The sequence below is a fragment of the Penicillium hispanicum genome, assembly GCF_028827665.1.
Source record: "Penicillium hispanicum strain IBT 35686 chromosome Unknown utg000002l_segment0_segment0, whole genome shotgun sequence".
Lineage (NCBI taxonomy): Eukaryota > Fungi > Ascomycota > Eurotiomycetes > Eurotiales > Aspergillaceae > Penicillium > Penicillium hispanicum.
This window is the reverse complement of record NW_026623194.1, coordinates 942,914-961,560: the sequence shown is the minus strand read 5'-3', so window position 1 is coordinate 961,560 and position 18,647 is coordinate 942,914. Positions and strand designations below refer to the sequence as shown.

At 52.0% G+C, this 18,647-nt stretch overlaps 8 protein-coding genes across 8 annotated transcripts; 6 read left to right on the top strand and 2 right to left on the bottom strand.

Annotated features, from left to right (window-relative positions):
• Positions 1–825: 825 nt before the first annotated feature.
• N7459_002113 (cystathionine beta-synthase CYS4) lies at positions 826–2,618 on the bottom strand (the record flags this gene model as incomplete). Its single annotated transcript, XM_056941298.1, has 4 exons — positions 826–1,449; positions 1,512–2,188; positions 2,266–2,300; positions 2,359–2,618. 4 exons carry the CDS (start codon positions 2,616–2,618, stop codon positions 826–828), a joined length of 1,596 nt encoding a protein of 531 aa, XP_056803153.1.
• A 620-nt stretch (positions 2,619–3,238) lies between these two features.
• Positions 3,239–3,450, top strand: N7459_002112 (uncharacterized protein; the record flags this gene model as incomplete). Its single annotated transcript, XM_056941297.1, has 2 exons — positions 3,239–3,310; positions 3,331–3,450. 2 exons carry the CDS (start codon positions 3,239–3,241, stop codon positions 3,448–3,450), a joined length of 192 nt encoding a protein of 63 aa, XP_056803152.1.
• Positions 3,451–3,742: 292 nt separating this feature from the next.
• Positions 3,743–5,207, top strand: N7459_002111 (hydrogen/calcium exchanger domain-containing protein; the record flags this gene model as incomplete). Its single annotated transcript, XM_056941296.1, has 2 exons — positions 3,743–4,545; positions 4,616–5,207. 2 exons carry the CDS (start codon positions 3,743–3,745, stop codon positions 5,205–5,207), a joined length of 1,395 nt encoding a protein of 464 aa, XP_056803151.1.
• Positions 5,208–5,950: 743 nt separating this feature from the next.
• N7459_002110 (uncharacterized protein) lies at positions 5,951–7,675 on the top strand (the record flags this gene model as incomplete). Its single annotated transcript, XM_056941295.1, has 4 exons — positions 5,951–6,132; positions 6,191–6,470; positions 6,526–7,002; positions 7,061–7,675. 4 exons carry the CDS (start codon positions 5,951–5,953, stop codon positions 7,673–7,675), a joined length of 1,554 nt encoding a protein of 517 aa, XP_056803150.1.
• Positions 7,676–9,726: 2,051 nt separating this feature from the next.
• N7459_002109 (uncharacterized protein) lies at positions 9,727–9,962 on the top strand (the record flags this gene model as incomplete). Its single annotated transcript, XM_056941294.1, has 2 exons — positions 9,727–9,888; positions 9,945–9,962. The coding sequence occupies 2 exons, from the start codon at positions 9,727–9,729 to the stop codon at positions 9,960–9,962; spliced, it is 180 nt and encodes a 59-aa protein (XP_056803149.1).
• Positions 9,963–10,798: 836 nt separating this feature from the next.
• On the top strand, positions 10,799–11,575 carry N7459_002108 (putative cyclin-dependent protein kinase complex component; the record flags this gene model as incomplete). The annotated part of the gene is made up of 1 exon (XM_056941293.1): positions 10,799–11,575. The coding sequence occupies one exon, from the start codon at positions 10,799–10,801 to the stop codon at positions 11,573–11,575; it is 777 nt and encodes a 258-aa protein (XP_056803148.1).
• A 520-nt stretch (positions 11,576–12,095) lies between these two features.
• Positions 12,096–14,625, top strand: N7459_002107 (ankyrin repeat domain-containing DHHC palmitoyltransferase family protein; the record flags this gene model as incomplete). Its single annotated transcript, XM_056941292.1, has 6 exons — positions 12,096–12,404; positions 12,485–13,288; positions 13,349–13,421; positions 13,471–13,735; positions 13,786–13,898; positions 13,955–14,625. Coding segments are annotated over 6 exons (2,235 nt in total), but the record flags the coding sequence as incomplete, so codon positions are not given.
• A 1,907-nt stretch (positions 14,626–16,532) lies between these two features.
• On the bottom strand, positions 16,533–18,098 carry N7459_002106 (L-ornithine N(5)-monooxygenase; the record flags this gene model as incomplete). The annotated part of the gene is made up of 2 exons (XM_056941291.1): positions 16,533–17,154; positions 17,239–18,098. 2 exons carry the CDS (start codon positions 18,096–18,098, stop codon positions 16,533–16,535), a joined length of 1,482 nt encoding a protein of 493 aa, XP_056803146.1.
• Positions 18,099–18,647: the final 549 nt, after the last annotated feature.

Genomic DNA, 18,647 nt, shown 5'->3' with positions numbered 1-18,647 from the left:
ATCTGCCGACTGCCTGCCAGTGTACATTGCAAGCGACATTCGCCCTGGGCAGCTTTCAATCCTTCATTTCGATTCTTGGAATCAATGTGAATAGAGGAAGGGGGAAATTAAAAATAATTCAAGCTGGGCTTCTTATGATCTGCTTCGCAGGGACATGAGCGTCTCCAAAATTCTCAACATTCGGACTGCCCGAAATAACCTGCGAATAAAGTAGCCCTGAGATACAACACTGCGTAGCAAGTGCTGCCCGGCACTTTCTGTATGATCATCACCCAGATTTGCACGTCTTATGGCCTGACATGCAAAAGATTTCAGTTGCCTTGATTCTGGCTGGCCTGATCACCTTGTAGCCTTGAGTCAGTGGCTTTGTAGTGCAGGATTGAAGGTGTATATAATTACCACCGCCTTTAGTTGCCTAATGCCGGTGTATCGGCAAAAGAAGCTCTTACAAGATAGATGGTTAACAGTCTTTTCAGAACTTGTGTGAGGAAGTCGCAAGCAGCGAGACACATTGTTCTGTGTATTACTGAGATCATATTGGACTGAAGAAAAAGGTAACTATGTATTTCAAAAACAGCATTGGAGAGGGCCTCCTATTGTTCCGTGGGAATGCATGGAGATCCATTATGCGTCGCGAAACGCAGTATATTTCAACGCTCAAGATATCCAGGACTTGATGTGTTGAAAATCCATCGGATAGTCCTAATCCACACAGGAAAACGCCTATCCCAAAAGAAAAACACAAACTGACAAGGGATGTTGAAACTACACCTGTGAGACTACGTACTTCTGGGAATGCAGGTATCCGGAATCATAAATTACGATTCAAGGGCCATTGGCCTTGCCGTGGTGGAGCATCCAAGTCAGCAGGTCCACCTTGGTCACGACGGCTAACGGCTTCATGGTACCGCTCGCGTCTTTCTCAGTCACCACAGCGGCGCTATTCCATTCAAAAAACCGGTTCAGAACGCTGAGTGGGGTGTCCATAGTGATCTCAATGAACTGGCGACGCTTGGGCCGGGCGCGCAAGGTGCTGGCCCTGGACTGACCATTCGACTGAGCACCCGCAACTCCCATGTCTCGAGGATCGGTCACAACTTCTGGAATCCGAGAGAAGTCAAACATTACCTCAGAAACTGGGGTTTTGCCAGTGGCGCGTCCATGGGTCAGTCGGCTGAGAACGTTGCCGAGCGTGACGATTCCCACGAGTTTCCGGCCAGAGGGCGCGAGGACAGGAAGCTGGTCAAAACCTTTGTCACGCATGATCTCAATGGCAGCTTCACATGCGAAACTAGCAGTGACCGTGGTAATGGGCTTTAACCGAAGAGCGCTGACCTTAGCATCTGCCAAGGGGTCTGTGGCAAGCGGTGGTTGCTGTGGCTGAGTGGATATCTCTGTGGGAAGTGATGGTAGAAGATTGTTTGCAGCAAGCCAGTCATCATCGGCAAACTTGAGAGAGGTCAGTATGTTTCCTATTTTAGACAGGCAATCGGAAAGGTTTGAGATCGCACCTTTGTAAGGTAGCTTCGAATGCTGTCTGGAAGAACAACAACCACGACATCTTCCTTCGCGAACTTCTTCTCTTGGTTGGCCTTCACCAGAGCTGCGATGGCACTTCCACTACTACCACCAACAAGAAGACCCTCCTCGGCAATCAGACGCCGTGAGTATTGGAACGACTCCTTGTCTCCAGTTTTGTACCACCGATCAACGATCTTTTGATCCAGCACATCAGGAATAAAATCATAGCCAATACCTTCGACCTTGTAGGGTTCATTGACATGGTCATCATTGAGCGCAGCAGGTAGGGCCAGGATGGACCCAAAGGGATCAGCAGCGACCACCTCGACATTGGAATTGTGTTTCTTGAGGCCGCGAGCAAGACCAGTGATTGTCCCACCAGTCCCTGCACCAGCCACAATAGCCTTGATTTCACCCTTGGTCTGAGTCCAAATCTCTTCGGCCGTCCCGAACTCATGGGCCAGGGGGTTGTTCTCATTGCCGTACTGATCTAGGATGTGGGCATTAGGCAATTCCTTTTGTAGACGCTTGGCCACTCCGATGTGGGATTCTGGTGAATCGTATGCGGCTTCGTTGGGAGTTCGAATGATGGTGGCATTCAAGGCACGTAAAACCGAAACTTTCTCAGCCGACATCTTCTCGGGGAGAGTGATGATGGTCTTGTAGCCTATACAGAGCATGTCAAGGTTAGTCCATTTAGAACCACGCCTTCGAAGCTGATTCCGATGCGGGCAGCGAGCTTACCCTTAACGGCACCAACCAACGCCAGTCCAATACCACTGACGAGAAGGGTTAGCACCAGGTATTACAGTTCGATGTGAAGGAGAGAAAACTCACGTGTTGCCACTTGTCGGCTCGATCAACGTATCCCCCGGCTTGATGCGACCGGATCTTTCTGCCTCCTCGATCATGCGCAGAGCAATGCGGTCCTTGACACTCCCACCAGCATTGAAATACTCCAGTTTGGCGTAGACGGTGGCATCGATTCCCAAACAGCGGGGCAGCCGGTTCAGTCGCACCAGTGGTGTGTTGCCAATGTGCTGGGTGATGGTATCCAGCGCCACTGGCGGGATCGCAGGATGGGTAATGGAAGCCATGCTCACCAGCTCAGCACCCAACGTCGAGTTGGGAGGTTGATAGAGGTGACGAGGATGCGAACGAAGATTTCGCCATTCAAGTGTCGCATCGCCCCGCCCCGACCCGACGATAGCCGGACCGCGGGAGGGACGCCAGCTCAAAAGATCAATCTCAACCCCGCAAGAACAAATGTTCTCGATCTTTGGTCAGATTGAGCTGCGATTGAGACCGACCGATTGAGATCGTACTCGTCTTGTGTTCGCGATCGAGAAACTGAACGTTGTTTACCGAGCGGACTGAGAATCCCGGATTCCACCTGGCGGCCTTGGCGAGTCTTCCTGGATCAGCCTTCGGCATGTTTCGACATATAACTCAGTGAGAGTCGTGATTTCTTGGGCATGAGTGGCGACTTGTGTGCCATGACTCTGGCGCAGCGCGGACACCCTTCCGTTTATATCCTATTACATGTACCGCGACTTTTCCAGTTTGACAGTCGCTCGGCTACGACGATCTCTCCTATTCTACATAAGCCAAGTCTGTGGCTGAGCAGCGGTATATGGAATTACTCCACAATCGATGGTGTTTCGCCCCCCTGAAAGGATGAGGAAACCGAGTTGCAGCTCCTTGGCTTCCAGTCAACATGGAAATTGTTGAATTTGTCGATGGTTCATTTGTGCATGCGCACCTTGTGGCTGGCTATCTCTCGCCTACGGTCCACTAAATTCCCTCCAGACTACCCTCGGCTCAGATGCAGAAAACAAGGCTGCACGACCGCCTCGCAGCATCATGGATCGCGGACGTGGCGTCGCCAAGCCCTTCTGCTCCATCGGTTTGGTTTATGGCCGGGCGTGATTGGCTGCGTCGAGTTGCCAGCACATTTTGTAGTGGAGGCTGTTTATTATTTCCCTCCGGTCGCCTATACATACATGTATACTTGCACGTCCGCGGCTGGGGGGACGTCTGTCGTCTCTCATTTCCTTTGCTGCACTCCACGACCCCCTTCAATTCTCCAGCAGGCCTGGGTCTATTTGTCCTGCTGCGAGCCACTTTTTCTGGTGACATTTTGGGTTCCTCCGGGGTGCTGTCCCGGGCGTCAGTTGGGTTTCCTCTGTGTACGAAAGACTCTCGGCTTTCTAGCCTCATTATGGGCTCCATTCGATCTTTCACATCTCAGGAATTACGGTTTCGTACAGACGGGGCTCAGGCGATGGCGTCACAGGAGAAGGAAGCCCAGCATAACCCGATTTTTCCGACTCACGGGGAAGATCGCCCTAGTCGCTATGTGCTGGGACTCTTCAGGGTTAACAGCGCCGGAGAGAGTGGCCGGACGGGCATTCACCCAGTCCATTTCATCCGTGTGATCTTCAAGAGTGTCTGTACGCTCTCGATGATGGTGAATATTCTTTGGCCCTTCGTCCCAGCTGCCATAGTCATGCACTTCGCTCGCCCTGATCTCCATGTCTGGGTCTTCACCCTCAATTACATTGCCATGGTGCCGTCCGCAAATGTGCTTGGATTTGCAGGTGGAGAGCTGGCCAAAAAATTACCTAAAATGCTCGGTATTTTGCTGGAGACGACACTGAGTTCCGTGGTAGAGTTGGTTCTCTTCATGGTCTTGCTCCACAACGACGGCAAAGGCGAAACCGACCTCATTCCTCTTATCCAGGCCGCGATACTAGGGTCGATTTTGGCGAACTTACTTCTGTGTCTGGGAACCTGTTTCTTTTTCGGAGGTCTGGGACGGGAAGAGCAAGTGTTCCATGAGGCTGTCAGCGAACTGGGAACGGGTTTGCTGCTGGTCGCAGGCTTTGGTCTGCTGATTCCAAGTGCCTTCTACTCCGCACTGAAATCAGCCATCAACGAGAAGTTCACTCATCCAATGCTCGAAGACTATGCGCTTAAAATTAGTCGTGCCACCGCGGTCATTCTGCTGGTCGCTTTCCTGGCGTGAGTGTCAAAGCTGATCATGGCTCGTCCACGGGTGGCAATAGAGTATGCTGACAACTCGTGACAACAGGTATCTTGTTTTCAACTTGCATAGCCATAACACAATCTTCGATGATATCCTGGAGAAGGACGAGGCCCACGATGAAGATAGAGACGAAGAATTGTCGAGAGCGAAACTCACGTTTCTAGAATGTTTGGTGGCCATTGCAATATCTCTCACCTGCGTTTGCATGTCCGCCGTCTTTTTGGTGCAAGAGATCGAGCACATTGTGGCCCGCGGTGTCTCCGACAATTTCATGGGCTTGATTCTCGTCCCCTTGGTCGAAAAAGCCGCAGAGCATCTGACCGCGGTGGACGAAGCCTGGGACAACCAGATAAACTTCGCGCTCTTTCATTGCCTGGGTCCCTCCATCCAGACGGCGCTCCTGAACGCTCCCCTTGCTGTCATTGTAGGTTGGGGGCTAGGCAAGGATATGACCCTGAATTTCGAGATCTTCATGGTCGTTCTTCTCGTACTATCGATCTTGGTCGTTGGGAACTTCCTACGCGATGGCAAGTCCAACTATCTGGAAGGTGCTTTATGTGTCCTTGTCTACGTGATTATCGCTGTCACGACCTGGTACTACCCAGGTGTTGACGTCACTTCGACCAACCAATCCTGAAGAGGACGTCGGGAATGTACATTTTTATATTATTGTGACTCCACCCCCTAATTCAATTAATATCTCCAATCTGCCTTTGTACCATGCCTGCCTGTCGATGCTTCGGGGGTTACCAAATGGACATCATTCTTACTATTATATAGTGTGGTATATGTAACTACTAGCCCGTTTCATAACGTTATATACAGGTGCAGTGAAATGTCACTATCCACGGTGCTATATAATATGCTACTTTGTTAGCAGCATGAAACATGTACTACCTAATAGTACATCTAAGTAAGTTCCCGCAAACTCCTTAGAAATGGAGAAGAGTGTATACTAATATTCTCAATTTTACAGAGACTTCAGGTACCACCAAACAAATATTGCCATGCCTATCGAAGCAAAAAGAGGGGATGTTAATATAGATAGGGGGGTGTTCATTTAGTAACGTCCCATGCTTCCAAGGTTCCAAGGTTCCAACCTTGGAAGGTTCGTATGTGATTATTCTTCCACATAGGGAAATGTGCTTATCATCACGTGGTACATACACCGCTAGACTCCGCGGAGGAGAATACACTAGATTGTAACTAGGTAACTACCAAGCAGCCACTGACATCAAGCGACCGACAAGCAAGGCCCCAAAGAAACTAATTGTTTTATAGCTGCTCTGATCTGCAACTTCCCAGTCACCAGCCATAAGCCGGGCGACCGAGCTCTTCGTGCATCCTAAACTCGGGGCCCCGCCAACATAACCACCCAGAATGTTCGCCAACAGCACCCTGACAGATCGAATTGTTTCGAGCCTTAAGGAACGAGACATACTTGTCAAAGTCGATGCCATTGAATCTGCCTTGGATGACCCCAGCACAGGCCAGAGTACAGCGGAATGGGTGTCGAAACATTTGGAATCTGACACTCTGCTCTCCCGGGAAGAACTGACACTGTAAGTTCCCCAGAGTGAGAATCGCGCGGTGCATACGACCGCTGATAATATGAACCAGATACACCAAGCTCGAAAGCTCCGGCGCCCTTCAAGCCATTCTTCTCGATCCCGACCTCGGTGCGACACGACCCTTTCTCGAAGACGATATTCGAACCGCGATCGCGGCCCTCGAGACGTCGACAGCAGCCGTCAAAAAACAGACCCAAACATTGTCAGCTCAATGTGAGAAAATAAGAAGTCATCTGCGTCGACAGGAGAGCTTGGATCAAGACCGAACTCGGGATATCGCGCGGCTGCGGAAGAAGCATGAAGCGGAGAGACAAAACACAACTGTTACGGTAATACAACGCTTTCTGAAGTGTACCAGACGGGCACGAAGCTGAGCAAATGCAGGCCAATGAGCTTTCAGATGAACTGGAGGCTAGCTTCAGGACTGCCACGGATCAGACGGGAGCAGAGAACAGGCGAATTCTGTCGCTGCTGTCCACAAGACTAAAGCAGGATGACAAGACCCTCGCCAGCCTGGAGGAATCCGCGGCTGGGATTAAGTCGACTGGAAACAATGCTTCCACTGTAAAACGAGCGGCACACCTCAGTGCCATGCTTGCGGACCACACTTCAGAAGAAATTCACTATCGGCTTGATCGATTATATCTCGAAGCCGTCCAAGAGAGCAGCCCAGCTCCTCATAACCTGACCACCATGAATGTGTCAATTACAGCACTGGAAGAGGAACTGGGGTCTCTCTACTCGGAAATTGAGATCCTGGCGGAAATGACCACTAAGCAACGATTTCATGAGCCCATCCTACGCGAGATCCACAATGAACACAATCAACTTCACGCAGCATCGCAGCAGAAGATGGAACAGGTGGGATTTCTTTCTTGCTAAAAGCCATTTCTGGAAATGGTTGGTTAACTCTTAATAGATGCTCGATATCTTAATAGGCATGACTCTTTCTAAGCGGGCATTCAAGAGTCAGATCGCTGATCGGGAGTCTTCGTGTGAGCTTATGGAACAGTTTGCGATACTGTATCAGAACGAGGTGACCAGTCAGCTTGTAGCTCAGCCGCCTTCCCGGCGGGAATCTCTGAGACGACGCTCACTGCAAGCCGGTGTTTTCCTGGCGGCTACAAGGCATCCCGATTCGATCCCCGAACAGCCCATTTTAGAGAACCTCCTGCGACGCATAGGGTTATCATCTGGGTCAGTGCTTCGGCCCCGTGCGGAGGATGGCGGTGCTCATGAACTCCATGAGAAACGGGCGTACATGGTCGAGGCACTCGTCAATCTCGGGGCTGTCGCGGACTCGCCGATTACGGCCCATCTCACACCCTCAGACAACACATCCAGTCTTCTTGCGTCCTCATTGCTGGCCAATTCCAATTTCGAAACCTCACTACGCGATTCTGGTCAAGAAGAAGCATTGTTGAGCCTGGAAGCCGAACTCGCCTCACTTCAGAAAGGGGTGCAGGGGTTGGACCTTGAGGTTTTGCACCGACGCAACCAAACCCAGGACAGGCTCCTCGAGCGATGGGGCTAAAATGTGAATGGCACAGCCATGCCGAGACGGCATGGCGGCTGAATGAGGCGGTCATTACTTGAACCGGGATGAGCCTGGCACGGCGCTTGCACGCCCCGCAGTTCTTTTTCGTAGCATCCTAGCCTATTGTTGCAGTTGGCGCGGCAGTCCACCCAATCTAACCAACAGCTAAATGCATTCTCATTCGGCAGTGTCGAAGGGTGACGCAAAGGATGTCTCTTGGGCATCCAAAAGACCCGAAGAATCGTCGGCAGAGTCGAAGTGGATCTGTTGGGCGTGATGATAGACACGCGGCGGCATGGAATCCGGAACTACACCATTTCCTCAACACCTTTCGCACTCTATCCACGGCACTAAACCCTGCACCTGGCATATTTGGTGTGTCTTTGTTCACTTAAGAGCCGCACCACTCACGTGTGAGAAAGCCAATCCCGGGTCTTCATGGTCGCATTCCCGGCGCCAGGCGGACGGTTTAGGACCAACTCTTAACTCTGAGAAATATAACAACATCATAATAAGGTACTCTTAAGATCTTAAGAGTTTCGGGAGGTAACTTCGTCACCTGTGCTTCCCCTGCTGACTTGGACTGCGCCCCTGTGACCGAAGCATGTATCAGCCACAACCACACCATCGTGGGCTCAGGCTCTAACAGTTGCCTTTTTGTTGTTCAACACCTATGACTCTTTGTGCGTTTCGATGGCATTCATACATAATGGGTGGCCCCTGCCGCAGCTCTTTGTTCTTTAGGACAAACTCAGCAAAGAAAGTGCAATATTGGCTATGCTTTGTGCTTTGTGCCGCGAGACATGAACAATGAACTGAAATTCTTCGACGATCTGAGGAATCACCCGCGTTGAGCCTATGACTGTCACCACATGTCTGTTCTCCACCCCATTGTTTCTTTCGGTGCTGCTCTCAAACGAGGACAAAACGACAAGTCTTTCGCCTTTCTATCATGCCCTTGTGCCCTCGAGGCCCTCGTCAACTGTCTTTGTTGATCAAGGCATCACTTCGCTCATATATTTGTCTCAATTTTTCAGGTCTCGCCCTGTTTCGATGATATCTATGACCCCATCAGATGTCAAGACCTACACAGCAGTCAAGGAATATACTGCACTGTGGCCTATATCGAAGGCCCCCCTGGAAACCTTCAGCAGCATATTCATCTTCACATTTCTACGTCATGGTTTCGACCCGGAAGTATCGGATTCAAGTCAAGAACAAGGATTCCAATCCATCGCTCCGCGGGTTGCGTGAATCGGAAGCCTCTGACTCCTCTTTCGGTTTTATGCAACGTCGAGGAGTACCCCGTCTTGAGGCAATTAGCAAACCTAGGAGGAGTGGAACGGCATCACAACGCATGCCCTGGCTCTCATCACTCTTTTCTTTGCACTTACTGGATCTCCAGAGGGGTGGAAATTCCCCACATGTTAAAAGAGGCAAAGAGCCTGTTCGCAAGCAGCTCTACCGACGCTATGCTGGCGATGCATCGAGTGAGTCGGTACCAGAGGAGCCCCGCCGACTATCTCCTGTCCACCGATCTCGTCATGGACCGCGGATCATAGACCCGCTATTGAGATCTGAGCATCCCAGGCTCTATAATCACCGCGATACTCTGTCGGCGAACATGCGGAAACACCGAGCCCAGAGCCATCGGACTGCTCGGGAGCGAACACCTGTTTCTGAGCGGGAGCCTCTTCGACCAGGACGGCGCATATCCCCAATCCGAGTACAAGAGACACACTGGCCCAGCACTCCGAGACAGGCCTTCGAATATAGAGACCGACAGCGAGATGAAAAAAGGACCAGGAACTCTCAGCATAATGCCATGCCCCGAACTCCAGAACGGCCAGATTATACGCTAAGACAGCCAGCAATGAGGGATTGGGAGAAACAAAGGAAAAGCTCGCGTAACCGTTCTACAGCACAGTCAGGTGGCTTGCATGCACCGAATGACCCTAGGCCGAGCAGGATTATTTCTCGTAGCCCGCGGCCGTTTGGGCGCCAAATCCCGATAGGCGTAGCGCTCGAAGAAATATATCCTCGCAGGCATGTTGAAGAACGGAAGCCCCAAGCTATCCACGACGGAAGGTCGTGGTTGTCAGCATCCGCCAATCGTGCACTTCATCGTGCCCAATACCGCACTCAGAACCATATTCGAGAGCATCATCGAGCTGTACACTTTGCAGAGCCTCCTACCTCCCGCCTACCTGGTGAGTGAACTACGACGGAGACATCCCTGGCCATTGCTGCTAAATTTGGTGACCAGGTCAGTGTGGAGCGCTGAGAGAAGTTTGTGTCACAGGTTTGCCCTGGTTTTTGGCGGGAATGCTTTGATTCTCCAGATGTGTCAAATGATGTCGGTGGAATGAGAGGGGCGTTGGGGAGTAAAACATTGGCATCGACGAAGTCGTTATTCAGTAATGCCACTGTGCTAGAGATTGCAAATACTCAGATTCCGCTGTATATTTTCAGACGTCCTCGTAGATCGTATAATAGGTACTACATGAATGGACATGGGTTGGCCCTGTTCAACATGATTCCAGTCATTCATTGCCACCGGTGGGGAATGCGCGTCCCCCAATCAAGTAAGAAGCGGGTCGACCGAAACACCTTATCTTTCGCCCCTTTGCTTCTCTTTGATCTCCGAGACTTGTCGGCCGCTGCAATTTTCATCTTCTCAGGGTCACCTTTACCTTCACCCAATAACAATGAGCCTACGCATTGCTGTATTGATTTTGCCTTGAGTGGTTTTACCGTGAGCGCCGCGACAGATCTGGAATGGGGGGGGGGGTTGGGCGTGGGCTAACACAACCAGGCAACTGCCTGCCACAGATTCTCGATCGATTGCATCGTCGGTGGCTTATTTCTCTCGTTCATCCGGTCTGATTTGCCGATTTGAATGACTTGCAGCTGCGCCACACTAAGCGTTCCTCCATTTCTTCCTCTTCCCGATGCCGTGATCTCAGATCGCCACGCACCAGAGCTTCGGCGACTTTGTCTTTGCCATAAAATGAGGTATCTATCAGGGAAACCATCATCCACATCTAGACTTGTGGGTGCTTTCCCTTATTCCACAGCCCCGTTGGCTCATTTCTACGCCCGCCAATAGTCTGGGCTAGAATGGCCGCAGTCATGACGCAAATTGAATGCGCTTCGAAAAGCGCGCAGTCCCCGCGACCCTTTCTCAAGTTGGACTCATCCGTTAACCAAGGCAAGTCGGCAGCATCTCAGCCGCTGGTGCATTGTGCCACGGATGTCTTTGATATCTCACCGGATGTCTCCCTACAACTGCTCTGCAATAATATCGAAAAGCTGAATGCTTTTGCTGCAGAGACACCACCCTCTACTGCCTCCTATCACTCGCCTTCCACATCGATAGGAAGCGAAACACCAACGGACGAGGAGTGTTCGATCAAATCTGTGGGTCTACATTGCGGGGAGGCAGAGGATGGAGACATGGGCAAAGAAGAAGCATTCCAATTGGTAATGCTCTCTCGAAAGTTCCTCTCCAAGAAGGTACCCCCGATCCCACTGAGGGATTACCTGCAGCGACTGCATCGATACTGTCCCTCGTCCACCGCCGTATATCTCGCCACGAGCTTCTATATAACCAGGATGACTCTGGTGGAGAAAGTCTTGCGAGTGACACCGAAGAACATGCACCGGCTTGTCCTCGCAGGCCTTTCGGTGGCTACCAAGGCCCTGGAGGACCTGAGCTACCCGCACAGTCGAGTGGCTAAAGTCGGCGGAGTCAGCGAACAAGAGCTCTCGAAGTTGGAGATCAGCTTTTGCTTTCTGGCGAATTTTGAGCTGCGTGTAGATGCGGAGGTGTTGATGGACGAAGCGCGATTGCAGTTCACACGGGTTGCGAATTCGTCTAATGACACAGGCGGGTAGTTTCCGGCTTCATGGTCCAGTCTGTCTTGAAATTCATCTTTTTGTAGTTATACGTGTCAGTGAGCTGTGTCAAAGTCCGGCTGGGCAGGAAATGTGGCTGCCTATGTGGCTGAGTAATCAGCCATACGACCTGGAGTGGACAGGGTGCGTCACGGGAAAGCACGAGGGCACCACTGTCTTTTTGTTTTGGCTGTAGACTCTAAAATACGAAAGGTAGAATTTTGCCGTTGTCTGAGTCTCGTTGGTTTTGCTTGGTTTCATCGCAAGGGAGAGTGCACCAGTATTGGAGTCTTAGCGTCGGCGCCAAAAGGATTTCCCCGAAAAAAAGTCCGCCCTTTTGCCTCCGCATCCAGCCCCGATTCGCCCTGGGCCGCTTGCCTGAAGATCTCCAACTCGTTTTCACGAGGTTTTCTGAAGACGCGTGATTGACAAGATACGCGATGCTCTCTGAGTGATCGTCGTCCTCGAAACAGTTCCCGGAACCGATCGACTCCTTTAATCCCCCGTTCGACGGCCAGTCCCCGAACACCCTTCCCTTTACGACAGTCATGTCCTCCAAGGCTTCTCCGCTAGACACTACGGGCACCAGTCCCTCGAGCCAGAACTCCGGTTCTTCATCCACGTCCAAGAGCAAAGGTGGTTCCATCACCCCAAATGCCGATGTCGAACTCAAGGCCATGCGGTCCGAGGCGCCCAAAGGCTCGATTCCGCTGGGGAAGACATCATGCAGCTGGCTCGAATTGGAGAGATTGGTGCGATGCAGAATCTGTTTGCCGTCAAGAAATTGACCGCAAATCACAGTGACGAGGAAGGGATCACTCCGCTTCATGTTTGTCCCCCCGTTACCTTGTTGTTCACTTTGCGGACTGGACAATGGCCAGTTATCTAACAAAATTATTTTCTCGATAGTGGGCAGCAATCAACAACCAGTATGCGATGTGCAAGTTCCTGCTCGACTCTGGGGCCGACGTAAACGCCAAAGGTGGAGAGTCGGTGGCCACGCCGGCCATGTGGGCGGCGCAGCGGTGTCACTACTATATCGTAAATCTGTTGCTTCAGCATGGAGCGGATCCACTTTTGACCGACGTGCAAGGGTACAACATCCTCCATCTGGCAACAATCGATGGAAATGCTTTTCTTCTTGTGTTGCTGCTTCATCAGGAGATCCCGGTCGATGTGGTCGATCAGCAAGGTCATACCGGATTAATGTGGGCTGCGTACAAGGGTTATCCGGCCTGTGTGGACCTATTCTTGCGATGGGGTGCCAATGCTAATGCAGTGGATGAGGGTGGATTGACGCCACTCCACTGGGCGTTGGTGAAGGGTTCCTTACCCTGCGTTCTGAAGTTGTTGGAATATGGCGCGGACCGATTCTCCAAGACCAGAGATGGCAAGTCCCCGATGACGGTAGCGCAGGAAATGAACACGCTGCGAATCTGGAACCGCGCTCTCAATGAGCGTGGCTACGGGGCCGATGGGAGCCAGAAGGTGGTGCCCATGGGCTTGTCGCAGTACGTTCGCAATAAGAGTGCCATGGCCAAGTTTTTCTTCCTCTGGCCGTTCTTGACCATCCTGATTGCTATTTGGATGGTGAGCTACCTACCGATCTTTCTTGGTGTTCCCCTCACACTGGCGACCTTGTTCGGTATGCAATGGGCCGCGCAGCAACTGGCAAACCGTGGGCCATCAGAATATCGTATCTTACAGAAAACGGTATGTCTTGACCACATGTGACCATTGTATAAGGAACCGATGAATGCTAATGAATGGCAGCCGTATCTGGCTGGTGTGTTTGCAGGCTCCTTGTTTTGGGTTGGCTTCCGTTACGTCTTTCAAGTGTTGCCAGGTAAGTGTCGAAACCGAAGCTAATTCGCCAGTTTCACTGATGAATTCAGCAACCTATTCTTCATCACCCATCTTGAATCTCTTGTTCGCCGTCTTCTACTGTCTGACGTCGTGGTTCTACATCATGGCTATGATCGAGGACCCGGGCTATGTTCCAAAGATCAGCAGTCGAAACCAACAGCGGGAGATAGTCAAACACCTTTTTGAGCTGTGGAAGTTCGATGAGGAGAACTTCTGTGTTCCCTGCATGTCGAGGAAACCACTTCGTAGTAGACACTGCCGACGTTGTGGCCGCTGTGTTGCAAAACATGACCAGTATGTTCCTCTCTGCTTTCTAATAGACTGACCCACTGACCCTCTGCAAGCCACTGCCCATGGATTGATAACTGTGTCGGAGCAAACAACCTCCGCCATTTCGTGCTTTACATTGTTTGCCTTGAGATTGGCATTATCCTGTTTGTGCAGCTGACTATTGACTGTGAGTATCTCGAATTTGGTCTTGAGAAAAGAACCTAGTTGGTTAATTTGATCCAGACATCAATGCTTTGCCACCCCCCGCAGGTGCTAAATGCAACATCATTAATGATACCTTGTGTGACTATGTCACCCGAGACACCTTTACCCTGGTCCTTGACGTCTGGATTATTCTTCAGCTGGTCTGGGTCACGATGCTGTGTGCTGTCCAGCTTGTCCAGGTCTCCCGCAACCAGACGACATATGAGAACATGCGCGGCCACTCGATCGATCGGTCGTATCCTAGCTCCCAAGCCTTCGCCTCTGCAATGACAGCGGGAACAACCTCCATGGACACTGCTGGCCTTTCTGCCTCTGGACAAGGCCCGAACCCCGCCCTGGCACACTCCCATGGACCTCGTCGGCATCACGGCTGTCTGTCTCAGTGGTCATCTCTGCTGGGCATTGATACTTTTTTTGCTACCGCCAAAGATGGGCTGCGTGACGGCCCTCGTGCTGCACGACCCCGCAATCCCTTTTCTCGAGGCGTCGTGATCAACTGCCGTGACTTCTGGTGTGATACAGCACCGTTCTTTGGTAAGCGGGAGTCTGGGTCTGCGATGCTGGGAGGAGAGGTGGTGAACTATCATGACATGTACGAAACCCCGCTGCGCATGCACATGGGAAGCCGGGGCAACAACGGGCCCGCTTACCGCAGTGTGGCAGATGAGGATCCCGAACATATGGTTTGAGCCCGAAAGACTCATTTCTTTTTTCTTCTCTTTGCGCTGGTGTTAACAGAGTTTGCATTGATGACCGCTATAATCCCGCTTTGGTTTTGGGCCTCGTGTACGACTGCAGCGTCTGTGCTGCATTTGCGTGGCATGTTGTTCCTCTCCTGGTTCTACATTTGTTCATCTTCCTATTGTCGCATCTAGAACTTGTACAGTGGACGCTAGATAATGACCAATTCTTCACGAAACTCCTACTCTGATCCTACTACATAGCGTATCTTTGCTCGAGCCTGATCTCCCCACAGAAGTCACAGTGATCAGACAGCACTTCAGTTAAACTAGGCACAATGCTTCACGATAATTGCGCAAATCTGCAAGGTTTCTGGCACGCTGCTTCATTCTACTGTCAGCTCCGACCCGTCGACATTACGCACCCAGCGAATCAATGGCCCACTGATCGGAGCTGGGCCCAGAACACCCGGGAGCCTAAAGGAATGGAAGGGGATCATAGGAATGAGGTCCCCGTTTACGGAGAGTGATGAAGGGAAATGGTTCATTCCCCGGTTCAAACCATTTTGGGTTGCCCGAGGCCGAGGCGCATCCGATATTGCCGAGCAGAACTGCCAGTCCGGACCGGCCCCAGAGGTTGTGGACATTCGCTATATGTACGCCCAAAAGTGATCTCGCCTCAGCCGCAGTGGGACTTCGTCTAGGCCCAGCTGCGCGCGTCCCGAATTGCAACATGGCACCACGCTTACACCAGCACATCCTGGTGGGGAGACGGGCCATACCCCTGCATCCAACGGCGTATCCAACAGGCAATGCTCGAGGCGGGGCGCAGGGCGGATCCTGGGTAGCTGGAATTAAAGAGGACAAGTAATACCATGAGACAGACTAATCTATATAGACGAGGAGAAGGGGGGTGGGAAATCGTAACGCAGACGGCAAATGATTGACGGTGGGATGTGTGGTCCACAGCGACAGGGGGAACGAATCGGATGACACTACACAGTACAGGAAGTACCTGGGTACGTTGGCATATTATAAAAAATACGGGTAACGTGTACAGCAAGACCGAGAGACTGTAACGACCGAGAGGAGACGTCGACAGCTACAGGTACGGCCGGGATCGGATGATTCTGATCAGATAAAAACTCGGCACCAGTTATCTGATGGCGCCACGCAGGCCCACTTTTCTTTTCGCAGCGCACAGAGTACATACATATCGCGTATGGCCATTACTGCTCGAGTCTCATCGCCCACATGGCCAGACTCGGAGTTTCTCGATTCTCGTCCTGGACGGAAGCTGGCAACACCGATTGGCACGAACCGCGTCGCTTATTATACGGGCTACGACACACACACACACACACACACACACACGCACACCTATAGTTACATACTATACTGGATGAGTCCACTACAACAGCCCGTGTCTCGTGTGGTTTTCGATGGCTCACTGTTTTCTTGGCTCAAGGTGCCATGACCCGATTACAATGACCTCGGGACTGAATAGGTTACCAAATTGGTATTTACTCAGCTTCTCACTAAGGGACTTGGTGTATGATAGGGGGTCCACCAGACTTGGCTAAAGGCGGCTCGGCTACGAGGTGAAGGAGTAATACAATACCAAGCTCCAACCAGGGCTGAACCTTGGAAGGATGCAACAATTGCTATGCAAGGTCATTGTCACCTAGATATTCCTGATGAAATCGACAATCTAAATTAATAAAAACCAACCCAACAACCGAGAGTCATGAAAGTCTAATGCACCAGGTAATATAATCAAAGAGAAATGTAATATCATAGAAAAAGAACGAAGGAGGGCATGCGGGAAAATAAAGAATTACTGGAACAGGGCTCTTTTGAGTTGAAGAAGGGACCCTCCCCCTTTTCTTGTTTTCGGCAAACGTTCCTCCGCCCTTTTATAGCATGGCGCGCAGCCGGGTGTCCTGCACTGAGGTTCCCGATAGCTGATCCGCGAAGACCGAGTTGACAATCTCGCCGCCACGCACGGCTAGGATGGACAGTAGACTGTCGCTGAGGCCATGAGTCTTCTCGTTACAGCCCTGCAGCCAGATACCCGCGTGCGGGCTGACCTTGTCACCGTCCAGAGTGACGCGGTAATCCCGACCGGGATTCCAAGAGGCCTGACCGGCAGGCCGCAGGCCGCGCACCTGTTCCAGCAGCTGCTCGTGCGCGTCTCGCAAGTATCCCGTGGCCACCATCAGTGCATCCACCTCCAGCATCTCTTTACCCTGGGCACTGGCGTTGTTGGTCGACTTGACGTGGACGCGCATCCGGTTCGACGGGTTGTGGTGCTCGATGCGCCCGATGTTGCGCTCTGGCAGGATACGGTGCTGCCATTGTGTCTCGTCGGGGTTCTGCACCCTTTGCAGATACATTGTGTTGTAGATTTCCTCGATCAGCTCCAGCCGCACCACCGAGTAGTTGGTGGCCTTTTCCGTAGCAATACGCTTGTTGCGCTCCTCCGCCGCCAGGCTGAAGAACTTATCCACACGCTCCGGGTTGAAGATCTCGTTGACACTGCAGCAATGAATTGAATTAGCCTTTTTTGGTCGTCATTCTCCCCTTCTCCATTCATCTCAGGCAATTCCGATCCCAACGTACAATGGAGAATCATCACTAGGCCGTAGGGCCGTATCCCGCAGGATCAGGGTAGTCCGTGAGTTTGGATACCGCCGTTGCAGGTCGTGGAAGATCTCGGCGGCACTCTGGCCGCTACCGACGACCGCGATATTGTAGGCCTCCGACTCGTTCTTCAACACGGCCGGCAGGGTGGTGCAGTACTTGGAAGAGTGCATAATGCGCGTGTCCTGAGGGAAGCCTGGGGGCATTTTGGCTTTGCCACCCAGAGCTATGACGACCTTGCGGGCTCTTCGTGAGGAGAGCTCCCCGGTCTCCGTGTTTCGGGAGCGTACGACAAAGTAGTCCACCACGCCGTCGGTGGATTTGCCTGGGATTACTTCGACCACCTCCTCGCCATAGTTGACAACGTTGTCAAAGCGCTGCGCACACCATCGCATATAGTCCTCGAACTCCATCCGTGCGGGTAGGAAGGTTCCCAGGTTGGTGAAATGGATGAGGCGGTTCTTGTGGTGCAGGTAGTTCAGGAAGGTAAAGCTGCTGCGGGGATCACGAAGGGTGGCAAGGTCCTTGATGAAGGAGATCTGCATGCGCGAGCCCGGGACCAGCATACCCGAGTGCCAGGCAAACTGCTTCTGGCGCTCGAGGAAGCACACCTTGGGCTTGAAGGGAGTGCCGGGAGTGGTACGGTTTAGCGCCGGGTCCATGGCATCGTGCAGTGCAATGCCGATGGCTAGGGAAGCTGGTCCGAAGCCCACGCAAAGTAGATCGTGCATTTCATCGGCCGGAGTCGCACGCAGCACCGAGCGACCCGAGGGAGCTTGCGCGCGCGGTGCCACGTCGTTGAGAGAGGCCAGTTCGGGCTTCCGGGAGATGGGCTCCATGGTCAACAAAATCAAACAAGAGAAGAGTAGGATGAGAGGGAGAAGAACCCGAAGCACCCGCGCTAACGAATGAGGCTACCGAGCTGTGCAGGAAGTAAAAAACGAGCTGGGGCACGGAGGCACCACCGGGTTATGTACACACTCGCGTCTAGGCAGACTTAGATTGAGGCGAACTTCGAATGAACAATTGACTTGCCATACGATACGTTTCGGGGCCCACTCGAGCAAAAAGAAATATCACGGAAGCGGATCAGATAAAAGAAAAAAAAAAAAAAAACGTCGAGTGGGTACGTCGGTGCACGCTGCGTAGCAGGATTAATGGACGTACTAATTCCAAGGTTCCATTTATCAATCAGTCTCCACCAAACGAGAGCCCGCTTCCTGGCAATTTCGCGCGCTTTTATAGACTGGCTTGATCTCGCGCGCTCTTTCTCTCCTTCCCGTCGGTGGCAATAGGGAGTCATGCTGCGAGTCACAACCTAGGTTCTCGCGCACATGGCCCTGGGAAAGCAAAATAATCAAAAAGCAAAGGTCGCGGTGGAAAAGGCT